General features: G+C 45.1%; 1 protein-coding gene across 1 annotated transcript in view; it reads left to right on the plus strand.

Moving 5' to 3' along the window:
- OBSCN (obscurin, cytoskeletal calmodulin and titin-interacting RhoGEF) overlaps positions 1-12,817 on the plus strand; it is a 1,961,032-nt gene that overhangs the window by 1,730,079 nt on the left and 218,136 nt on the right. The window contains exon 121 of the mRNA XM_069211034.1: positions 12,315-12,554. Within this exon, the coding sequence (XP_069067135.1) occupies positions 12,315-12,554 (240 nt within the window). The remainder of the gene's footprint in view (positions 1-12,314; positions 12,555-12,817) is intronic.

Raw genomic sequence — 12,817 nt, forward strand, 5'->3', positions numbered from 1 at the left:
GGAGCAGTCTGCACGTTAATTGACAATGGGGCTTTTTGGCAAGTAGTTAATACATCATATTTTGGGGACAAGAACTTTCCTTCATTAGAGATGACTACTCAGGGTTATGCTTGGGTGTCACACTTTAGCAAAATGTAAGAGCACGCCTTGGTTTTTAGTACCTATACATAAACTGAACCATGAGGACCTTTGACATGGAAATTGTGCACCAATTATTATTCTAAAATATAAATTGTTGTCAAAATTCAAATAAAGTTATTTCTTTGAAAAGTACATCAGGTTATATCACTACAGTGAGAGGTGTGTATTAAAAGTGATAGTTTTTAAATATGAATTTAAAAATATTCATGTCCCCCGATTCCAAAGACCATACCATTAGTGATCTAAATGGAAAGTCATTTGTCAAGTGGACCCTGTATGTGGTATATATATTCTTATTTTAGAGGGAGCAAATCTATAGTCCATTAAGTCAACATAAGAGAGATTTTTGTACAGCACACATCCTGATGTATTTCAAGGTTTTCTCATTTGAAATAATAAAAAATAAGAGACCTCACAAAATAATAGTTAAGGATCACACAATTTGGTCAAGTGGCCATGCTGATATTAATCCCAGGTGTTCTGCGTATTGATCCCAGATTTTCTGCTCTCACAATATACAATTCAGTCACTATATTGGTATTACATTCGCTCTCCGGTTTTGCATCAAACTTTAATGATTTGTCTTTCATTCTTGGTACATGAGGTTCGAGCGTGGGTAGAGGGCAGAAACCACAAGAAAGCTCCACTCACTTTGGGCTTGAGGACTGAAGAGGACCTCAAGCAGAACCAGAGCCTGCTTTTCTGTTTCTAACCTTAGTTGGTTTATCTACCTCTGTACTTTACTGTGGGTATTCGGTGCCAGAAACAAGCTTAGACACTGCTGGCAGTGTGATACTTGTTTTGTACGTGAGGATATCTTAGCTTTCATCGTTGATGATCAACTTGCACCTGGTCTCTGTGTGAGGGGAACTTACACTGCTTCCAAATACTACACATTGTGTGTGTTTGCATACAGGCTTACTGCTGCAGAAGCTGTCCATGTTCTGTGCAAGCAAGGGAAACTTACATTCTCTCTGTCTAGATCTGTATGGGCTCTATGGGTGCGAGAAAAGCATCTACTCCTGTCAGGTGCCTTACTTGTTTTCTGTGTGGAACTCTTCCTATGCATGTGAGTCAAGTTTGCACTCATACACTTCACTATAATTGCTTTCAATTGTACCAAATCTGAAATCCTTAATGTTCGTTGTATCAAAGGGAGGTATTAAATGGGGCTGCCCAGTGCCATACCTGTTCCATGTCTTTGATGGAAGCTTGCAGTAGCCCTGCAATACAACAATTGTTTCATGTCTTTGAAGGGGGTCACTGTTTGACCCTGCAGTACCCCATTTGTTCCATCTCTTTGAAGCACTCTTCCACTAGCCAATAGTACCACACTTGCTCCATATCTTTGAAGAAGCTTGCACTTGCCCTGCAGTGCCACATTTAATATATCTCTTTGGATGAAACTAGCACTGGCACTGCAATACCACACTTGTTCCATGTCTTTGAAGGGCACTTGCACTGGGTGACCCTGCAGTATCACACTTATTCCTTATCTTTAAAGGAAACTTGCACTGGCCCTGCAGATCCAGGTATGTTCCATGTCTTCCAGAGAAGATTGTGATATACCAGTTCTGTATGTTTCTTGCATGTGACCCAAGGAGCCCCGAGCTCCTGCTCCCTTTACTCTATTTCTATGTGTTTTCCATCTGAGAAAAGCATAGTTTTAGCTGTCTCACCAGCTTCATGTTTTCTCAAAATAAGACATAGGCGGTCATTCCGACCGTGGCGGTCGGCGGTGAAGCGGCGGTAAGACCGCCAACAGGCTGGCGGTCTTTTTTCTGACATTTTGACCATGGCGGTTACCACCATGGCCAGCCGCCGCTTCACCGTTCCGACCGCCACGGCGGTAACGACCGCCGGGCTGGAGACCTGGGTCTCCAGCCCGGCGGTCGTCACATACCGCCGGCAGTATTCTGACCCGCCTGACCCCGGCTTACCGCCATGGATTTCATGTGGTTTGGGACCGCCATGAAATCCATGGCGGTAAGCACTATCAGTGCCAGGGAATCCCTTCCCTATCACTGATAGGGGTCTCCCCCACCCCCCATCCCAACCCCAACTCTCTCCCCTACCCCCCCACCACCCCTGCCACCCCCAAAAGGTTGCAGGACCCCCCTTCCCACCCCGATCCCCAACATGTACACACACATACACACATGCATGCATACATGCACTCATTCATGCACATACACACGCCCCCCGCATTCATGCACACACTCTCAACATACACACATACACGCATGCATTCATGCACGCACTCTCAACATACACACATACACGCACGCATTCATGCACACACTCTCAACATACACACACGCACACCCCCATGCACGCACACAACTCACAACTACCCCCCACCCCATTTCCCTAACGGACGATCACCTTACCTGTTCCGGTCATCCTCCGGGAGGGAACGGGACCCATGGGGGCAGCTCCGCCGACACCGCCACGCCAACAGAACACCGCCACAGCGAATCACAAGTCGTGATTTGCTGGGCGGTGTTCTGTTGGCGTGGCGGTGGAGGTGGAGCTACCTCCACTTCCCCGCCAGCCGCCAGTATGGCTGTTGGCGGCTCTTCGTCCGGAAACGGGCGGAGCGCTGCCAACGGTCGTAATGGCCCGTGCGGAAGACCGCCAGCACTGGCAGTCTTCCGTACGTCGGTCCCTCGGCGGTCTACAAAAAAGACCGCCGAGGTCAGAATGACCACCATAATCTTGTTTAGAGAAATTGGACTTTATGTAAGCCCACTTCAATTATTCATCAGAGGGAGTGTCGTTCACATATTGGTACAGTCTTTCAGATCAACATGCTTATAATGAGGCAGTGGATTAGCCCTCTTCAGTCATTGGCTTTGTTACCAACGTTAGTCTCTACCTAGTAGGCAGCTGCTGGTCTTTTTCATGTCAGGTAGTTTGTATAACAGTATTTGGCCAGTTAACTCTGTTTTACTCCGCATCCAGAGAAGTCCGACGTCAGGAGACATTTCCTTTAGATCATCCACCAGCAGCTCATCTGCAAATGCAGACTAATGCTAATGGCGTAATGAGAGTGCCGGCATCTCCGCTACCATTGCTACTGGCCCACAACCTTCTTATGCGAAGCACTTCATATCACCGATGCAGGCTTCAGAACCATTCCAACATCTTAAACTGTTGTTCTGCATTCTCTATCATTTCTTATTGTTCTAAGATGGCAGAAAAGTGCAAAGCTTTTCTTTTAATTTTTTTTTGTAGAACATGCCCTTCACATTTAGTTAGAATATTTTTTGCTTTTTTATTCCTTTATTTTAGCATATGGTTGCACTACAAAGAACAAAACCACATTGTTTTTAGAAGACAAGTGGGACTTTTTTTGATGGCAAGACTTCCCCACAAAGGTTCACATAAATAAGGGTCATATAGTCCACAGTGCTGGTCCATGTGTGGTTTATTATTTAATAGAGATTAGATAACCTTAGTGAACATTCAAACTTCAATGTTGCTTACTTTAAGAGCTTTGTATTACACTAGTGGATTGGTGCTCCAGATCGTCAGTCTGTGTCCCCAATTCCATGATCTGTCCAAACTCTGCTCTTTCCTACTGCGTCTTATACCTGTTTGTGAGCAGTGTGAGTGCAAGATAGCCACCATGTTTTGTGAGTACAGTGTGAGGGATGTGCCAGTGTGAATAGAGTTAATATTGCCTTTTGTGAGTGCATGGCATGCGGTCTTCAGGTTGAAAGTTGTGCCTGTGTGAGTGCAGAGTGAGGCATATGCCTGTGTGCTTGCAGCGTGAGGGATGTGCTCTTGTGAGGGCAGCAGTGTGAGTGTAGGGTTCCTGCATGTTTTGTCTTTGTGAACATACACTTTAGAAGTGCCAAATCTATTGGCTTTGGGAATGTTTTTAAGGGTTAAGGGCTTGACTTGTAGAAATGCTGTACAGGTTGTAGAAATACAATAGTGTGTGTATGAGAATGATAGTGAGTTTTGATATGGCAGATGCAGACTCTGGTAAAGGAGGTTGAGGAGTGTCTGGGCAGCTGACAGATTCACATGTTACTTTAAGGGCGGGGGAGTAGTTACTTTGCTTTCCCTTAGACTCAGGGCAACCTAGCCTTGATTCAGCTGGAAAAATTCAAGATGCTTGAAGTCTTACTAACCCCCGAATGTGGTAAACAACTTGGTGTCCCTGGGCCTTCAGGGCATGTATTTCCATGGTTATATATTATCCCTGCCCACGGATGTTACCCAAGGTTCAAGGTGGGATCCCAAGGGTGGGGGGGTCAGGTCATGGTTGTATTCCTTGGACTGACAGGTGTTCTGTGCATCGTTTCACTAGTACGCCTGGTTATGGTAACTTTATTGCAACCATCCTGAGCCCATTGATTTCTGTACTTGGATGACTAGCTGGTGAAAACAGAATCCACAGCAATGGCCAAAGAGAATCTTCAGTTCTCAATAACTCTCCTCCAGGGCTTGGACTTAACCATCAATGTTCAAACAGCCCACCTTTCTCCTATACTGATGCTGACCTTCATAGAGGTGATTCGATAAATAATCCACCTGAGAATCCTTTAGAGGATCAGGGATATTTGGGATATGATTTCTAGATTTCTAACTTGGGTTGGGATCCCGATTTTGTAGATCTTGCATTTGTTTGGCTTGTGACCTTGTGCACTCTATTGCTGTCACAATTCAGATCACTTATTTGGGCTCTTCGGTGGTGTCAGTGGTCACACTAGCAAGCATGAGGAGAGGGCCACTGCTCAGGTGCCTAGTTCCCACTCTGTTCTTTTGTGTCTGCACTGGTAATAATCCGATTTTGTTGGACAATACCACCAACAGCACCATCCAGTATGCCAACCAAAAGGCCAGTATGTTTTGGATGTGATTCCCCCTGTGGAAGTGATCAGAATGACAAGAAGTGTTCCCAGGAGCAATGTACCTTGCAGGCTCCCTCAAGGTGAGGGCGGATTCTATATTCTCTCTCTCAGGAGGACCATAAGCAGGAAAAGTTCCCCAAAGTGATGGAGATGATCTCCAGATTGGGGTTCCCATTTGTGGATATTGCCATCATGGCCCAGAACAGGAAGTGTCCACCGTTTTGTGCTATACACTTTCATCTGAATAGTTGCATAGTTGTTGCCTTCAGGTTCAGCTGGTCTTAGGGACTGCTGTATGCGATTGCCACTAGTGGCACTAAGAGGTTTGCTTTACGTGTTTCCTCATGCTCTATTAATTGTTCCTTAGTTGAATTTTAATTTCATTTTCAGATTCCAGTTGTGCTGATGCACAGTTTCCCAATTAGACACCGTATCCTGAAACAGTTCGGTTCTGATGGCTATTTCTACCTACAGATGCCTCAGCTGTACAACGAGCCCCAGGCATCAGACTAGAGCTGTAATACTTTAAAGAAACAATGTCACCGGTGGAGGGTGTAGACTCAGTCGGCGCCAGAAGTGATGTTAGGCAACGCCTTCCAGGCCATAAAGTACCCATCCTGGTGCAGCACCATAAGAAAGAGAAGAAACACTCACAAGGTAAGTCTCCGAGATTATGTCTGACTCCCACAGGGCCTCCGTCAGCAGAAACGGCACTGGTTGAGGTACCAGCTGAGGATCCTCTGTGTGGCCATGCTCCTCCTTCGAGCTCGGCTCGGCATAGAACTCTGCATAGATGTCCTCAGTGTCCTGTGCCCTCCCGCCGGAACCCATGCATCACCCTTCAGTGCCGCAGTTCCCCAAATTCTATGCTCCGGCCTTAGATCCGGCACTGTTATTCAATGCGATGTATAGCACTTTGACAAGGCATTGACTCCCTATGGAGCCCCTTTGGGCCCTTAGGCTCCACCAAGGCTTCCACTGTTCTTGCCTTTCCAACCAACATTATTCAGCGCTGTGCATTAACATTCGACACTGATGCTTTGCTGCTTTGATCCAGTGGTCAATGTTGGATTTGTTCAGCATTCCGTCTATCTTCAGTTCTTTTTGCATTCATGTTGTCTTTGGCACAGACCCCAACACTGTGGAGTATCTTCCCTATGACGACCTAAGCCAGGATCTCATCTAAGAATTTCAAGGCCTGTCATCGGCAAGTGGCCTGGATACCTCACCAGAACTGGCCGTGGAATTCCCAGATGGGCCCCAACAGCTCAGGTGGTGTCCCTCCATAAAACAATGCTAAAGACTGCGAACGCTTGTATTTACATCTTCCTATAGCAGAGATGAATACCAGCATATTACTGAGGTCCCCTTACCATTATCAGCCTCATCAGAATCCATGTTTTCCTTCAGTGAGGCTTTGCTGACACCTGTCCTGGTGTCTGGGAGAAACCCTCATCTACGTTAGCAGTAGGCAAACCTGTGGCCCATCGCTGCCGTTTGGCAACAGGTGACCCACCGCTCCTCCCTATGGACCTGTTGCCAGAGAGCCTAGTTATTTAAACTTCTTACTCCCGTATGCAATTGTATGGGCTTTCCTTACTGTACTTTTGAATGGAGAGTCTAAAAGCCTGGAGGCTTGGGACAAGAAAGCTTTCTCTGCAGGAAATATGACAGTAAACTTTAACCGCCTTCTTGCCTATTATACCCATGCCTTTATGCAACATGGTCCAAATGATGCTGCCACACACCACCATGGACATGAAGGAGCATTTTCAAAAGGGCCTCAGTAACGGTCAGAATGCTTTTCATTACAGCATTAAATTCGGACTAAACACAGCTGGCTCCGTTGCCCATGCAATGAGGACCTCCATTTCCATCTGTCGCCATGCTGGGCTCCTGGCGTCTAACCGTCTCAGACTTCCAATCTAATCTGATGGACCCTCCTTTTGATTAGGTGGTAAGATGGATTCTGCACTAGATAGATGTAATTCTTGGAAAACGATGGCACACTCACTTAGTCTTCAACTTCCACCACCATCCAAGGACTTCGCTGTTTTTGTGGTTTCAGCAGAGGTTCCTCCTTTTGTTACAGATACTAACCAGACAAGAACCTAACCCCTTCATTCACCAGAACAGGGCCCTCCAGAGAATGGTGCAGTGGATCCACATTGAAGCCTTCCACCTCTTCCTCCTCCCCTATACCTCCAGGAAAGCAGACCTATTTTGATTTTCCAACAACATGGAACCTATAGGAGGGCCGTTGCCCCATTTTCTTCTGGCCTTGAAGGCCATTACTTCAGACCAGTTTGTCCTTCAGATCACAGAAAAAGGGTACACCCTTCTTTGTCTTCAGGTTCCGTCCTATCTCACCTCCTCACTCTCTCCACCTCCTGATCATTTGACTATTTTGCATCAGAAGTCACGGCTCTCCATCACCTCTGCAGGCAGTGGCTCCAGTACAGGGGAGATATTTTAGACTCCATTGCCATTGCAATCTTCCCGAACGCTGCAGTGGAAGTGGCTTGGTGGGGTAACTAGCTGAACCTGACATACAGGATAGCATTCACTCCCCTTCTGTCCATGACTACAGTGGTGAGGGATGCCTCTATACTGGGCTGGGGAGCTCTCCTGGACGATCTGGGGACCAGAGGCCTCTGATCTCCGAAAGAGCAGGCTCTTCATCTCAACCTGCTATAACTGTGATTTGGCTAGCGCTCAAGGCCTTCCTCCCCTCCATTGTAGGTTGGTTCATTAAGATCTTGACAGACAACAGAACTGCTATGTGTTACGTCATGCCCTTTGCCTGGAAACACTGAGACTGTGGTCACGGGATCTGGTTCACTGCCACTCATCTGGCATGGTCTATGAATGTCAGGGCGACCTGAGCTGGCGTTTTCTTGCCAATCATGAGTGGCATCTTCTAACGTAGGTAATCAGAACATCTTCGCCCAGTGGGGCACACCTCAGGTGCACTTATTCTGAGAATATGCTGAACGCCAGCATTTCTGGTTGTGCCGGTATATGTTGAAAGGAGCCTTGAGGGATGCATTTCAGTTAAAGTGAAACTTTCAGTGCCATTACACTTTTCTCCCCATATCCTTGATTCCTTGGTTTCTGAGGAAGATTTGCCAAGACCAAGCCAAAGTCATTGTCATAGCTCTGGATTGGACGAGAAAGGGTTTGGTATACACTCTTCCTGTGCTTCTCCATGCTTCCTCGACTCTGCCTGCCATTCAGGCTGGATCTTCTGTCCAAGTCAGGAGAAATGGTTCTGCACCCCAATCTCTGAGGCCAACAACTACATGCTTGGAGACTGCATGGGTAAAAATGTGCTGCATTCATCTGCTATTGGAGGTGATAGGCATCATTTTATCTGTGCATCGCCCCTCCCCTAAATCTGCCTAATCCAGCAGATGGGGCTGTTTTCTTTCGTGGTTTGTGGAAAATGGTATGCATCCTTTGCAGGCCAAGTTATCCCAAGTGCTTCAGTTTGCTCTTTCTCTGGCTCAGAGGGGATGCACTGTTGGCACTGTAAAGGGGTATTTAGCCACTTTGTCTGCATTCCTCTGTCTGCCAGATCTCCATCCGAATTTAAGTTCCCTGTTGTAATGCATTTTTTAACGGTCTGGCTAACCTCTTTCCTTCACTCCAATTATAATTCCTCAATGAGACTTCAGTTTGGTTCTCTGGTTCTTAATGGGAACTCCGTTTGAGCCCCTGTGTTGGAAATGGGTTCTCTAGTTGGCAGAGGTATGTATACACCCTTGTCCAAGTAGGGACCGCGATCCTATTCAGGGTAAGTCACACACACAATCCAAATTATTCTGTTCCCGCCCTCTGGTAGCTTGGAACTGAGCAGTCAGGCTTAACTTAGAAGGCAATGTGTAAAGTATTTATGCAATAAACATACAGTAACACAGTGAAAACACCACAAAAGTACACCACACAAATTAGAAAAATAGATGATATTAATAACAAAGATTCAATAAACGCAAGTTGAAATATCACTTTTGCAAGTTTAAAAAGAGTCTTAAAACTTAGAAATCAATAGTTGTCTCTTGTATGAAAAATGCAGCTTGCGAATCGCAAATAGCGATTTTTAAGAAATCTAAAATAGTAATATGAAATCCAGCCTCACCAATAGGCTGGATTTTCCATTACCATTTTGGCCATACTAAATATGACCTGGTTACCCCTTTCTGTTCGGAATCTACCACTCAAAAAGCATATGAGGGCAGTCCCGATGCTAGTCTATGAAAGGAGCAGGCATCACAGTAGTGGAAAAGGAATTGAAGGGTTTTTCACTATCAGGACATATAAAACACATATGTAGATGTCCTGCCTTTTACCTCAGTAGCACCCTGTCCTATGGGTTACCTAGGGCCTACCTTGGGGGGTGACGTATATGTAGAAAAAGGGGAGTTTAAGGCTTGGCAAGTACTTTTAAATGGCTATTCGAAATTGCTGTGAACTGCACAGAGCTTACAATGGCAGGCCTGAGACATGGTTAAGGGGTATTTATATATGTAGCACAATCAGTGCTGCACGCCCACTAGTAGCATTAAATTTACAAGCCCTGGGCACATATAGTACACTTTACTAGGGACTTACAAGTAAATTAAATATGCCATTTGGGTATAACCAATGTTACCACATTTAAGGGAGAGAGCATATGCACTTTAGCACTGGTTAGCAGTGGTAAAGTGTGCAGAGTCATAAAACCAGCAAAAACAGTGTCGGAAAAATGGAGGGAGACAGGCAAAAAGTTTGGGGATGACCACCCTAAGGTCCCCTGTTCAGTTTTACCCTTCGCATGTTGACGCTCAAAATGGTTGCCATCACATTTGCTAGAGGGATCAGTGAGTTACAGGCCCTTAGCTGTTGTCTTCCATTCACAACCTTCTTTCCAGACAAGTTGGTGTTGCAAACCATGTCTGTTTTCCTCCTTAAGGTGGTCACTCCCTTCCACCTTGCCCAGTCCATCACCCTTCCAAACCTTCTACCCCACTCCTCATTCTACAGAGGAGGAGGAATGGTTGCACCGGTTGGACCTTAGGCTTGCAGTTAATTGCTACCTGGACCATGGACAACACCAAGGAATACCATTTAGATGACTAGCTTTTCATGGGCTATTGTGGAACCACAAAAAGAAAGACGGTTCAAAAGAGGACTCTATCCCACTGGATCATCCTGTGCATAAAAGCTTGTTATGCTTTAGCCAAGGAGCCGTTTGAAGTAATCAGGGCCCATTACACCAGGGCTAAGTCCACCACTTCGGCACTTGCTCGCGGTGTCCTGATTGCAGAAATCCGTAAGCCGGCAATATGAGCTTCCTTGTATACATTTGATAAGCACCACTGCCTTAATGCGGAGGTGTGCAGGGATGAACACTTCACTAGATCTGTCTTGCAGGATTTCTTGGTTTAAATCATCCATCACTCCTTCTCCTGGATGGGGTCTTGCTGTGAAATCTATTCTACAGGCGAGGAATCTGCAGGTAGCAATATCTATTAGAAGAAAAAGTTACTTATCTTCGGTAACAATCTTTTTAGAGGATACTTTAGCTACATTTTGCAGCTTCCACATCGACCTGCCCTCCTCCCATTTGACTGAATGTCTTATAGGTGAAGTTAATAGGATCCCAGTTACAATTTTATTGGTACTGCAATTTTTCTCAATTTTAATCTCTTTCTCACCTCGAAGACTTGGAAAAGGTGGAGGGAAACTGATGTTGATGCAGCTGGGTGGGCGTTTTATGGCCTCATAGGTGTTGCCTGGCATAATTCCTGTCACTGACTGAGTCCAACGAACACTACTCATGACACTATGGGGGTTATTACAACTTTGGAGGAGGTGTTAATCTGTCCCAAAAGTGACGGTAAAGTGACAGATATACCACCAGCCGTATTACGAGTCCATTACATCCTATGGAACTCGTAATACGGCTGGTGGTATATCCGTCACTTTACCGTCACTTTTGGGACGGATTAACACCTCCTCCAAAGTTGTAATAACCCCCTATGTCTTTGAAGTTCTACTGATCCCGTCTGATTCCTGGGGGTTGTTCTACATATGTGGAATCTGCAAGTAGATAGACTATCCACCAGAAAGATTATTACAGCAGATACGTAACTTTCTTAAAGGTAATAAATCCAAGGCACAGGGTCAGAACTTCTGGCTCTATCAGTTTGTCCACCTTTCTCAGTTATGGATAGATTACTTCTTCTTTTTGGGCCATCCTTCTTACCAAACATGATTTCTGCATTACATGGGCCCAGTATACTACCTTTCCATCTTTCTTCCTTCCTCCACAACCATCCAAGGAGAAGTAGCAACTACATAGACTGGAACCCAGATGTGTGATATTTTACTACATCAATTGCACTCATAAAGACAGAACAGATGAGCAGCTCTTCATAGGTTTTGGTAGAGCTAATAAGAGCAAGGCTGTGACCAAACCGATTGTTTTTCCCCCTGCCATTCTCTGTGTTTATATCTGTGGTGCCTTGACCAGGAAAGACCCCCCCAGAGGGCATTCATGCCAATTCCACTTGGGGCAATTCAACATCCATAGCTCTTTCAAGAGGCATTCCCATTGCCAACCTCTGCCAGCCAGCTGCATGATAATCATTGAATACCTTTGTCAAGCTCTACTATCTCACATCCAGTCACTCAGCGACAGGTACGTTTAATTAGATTTTCACTGCCCTTCACATATAGAGTTAGCATACGTATGCCATTGTTGCTCTATCAGTTCCCTTCTGCTTTGGTGTTTCAAGGAAAAAGTTAAGGAACACACACCAGCATACCAGTTCACACAGAATATATACCAGAGTTGTAGTGTGTGGTGGTGCAGCTGGAGAGGTATTGTTGGGTAAAAGCTCTTCTGGTCCAGTTTGAAGCCTCAAAGACAAATAATAGAGTGTGAATCAGCAGGAACATTATGTATCCTTCAGAAATATTTTTTCCAAAGTGAAGTAACATTTTCATTAGTGTTGATCATGGCTCTATAGCATGTAAAAGAGGGAGATCCAGAGTGATCCAGATGTCTAACTTTTTCTGATCAATACTGTTTTATCAGAAATACACTGCCCACATTCACATGCCTTTAGCTTTAACATAGGTCAAGTCTTCCTACATTCTTTAAAAGGAGCACCATTCACTACAGTATCTTTGATTTGTATTATTAGTATCAAAAATAAGTGTTTGTAGAGTGTACTATCAAAATGGCAGTTATTAATGCCTTTGTATAAGGTGTGGTAATGTGTGTTCACCATTTGTCTATGTTGTTTTCCTATTTTGCTGCAGAGGTCGCTTCAGCACTGTCAGGAAATGTTGGGAGAAATCAAGTGGAAGACTCTTGGCTGCAAAAATGATCCCATACACCCCAGAGAACAAGCAGTCTAAGGTGATGGAATACCACATCCTGAAAAAGCTCCACCACACCAACATTGTACAGCTTCACGCAGCCTACATCAGCCCCCGGCACTTGGTGCTTATTCTGGAGCTCTGCGAAGGGCTGGACCTGCTGCAGTGCTTGGCTCAAGGGTAAAACAAAAATGGTGTATGAGTTGTTTTGAAAGATGGCAACCTCTTGCTTGCAAAATACATCAGTTGGCCAGTACAGGTTACTTAGTCTGGGAGTCAGAGGGCAATACCTACCTTCTACTGTTCAAGCAATGTTTATCAAAACTTTTGCATACTAAGGCCCATATTTATACTTTTTAGTGCTGCATTTGTGTCATTTTTTGATGCAAAAGCAGCGCAAACTTCCAAACTACAATTGTAGTTTGGAAGTTTGTGCCAATTTT

Source organism: Pleurodeles waltl, chromosome 10 (genome assembly GCF_031143425.1).
Source record: "Pleurodeles waltl isolate 20211129_DDA chromosome 10, aPleWal1.hap1.20221129, whole genome shotgun sequence".
Lineage (NCBI taxonomy): Eukaryota > Metazoa > Chordata > Amphibia > Caudata > Salamandridae > Pleurodeles > Pleurodeles waltl.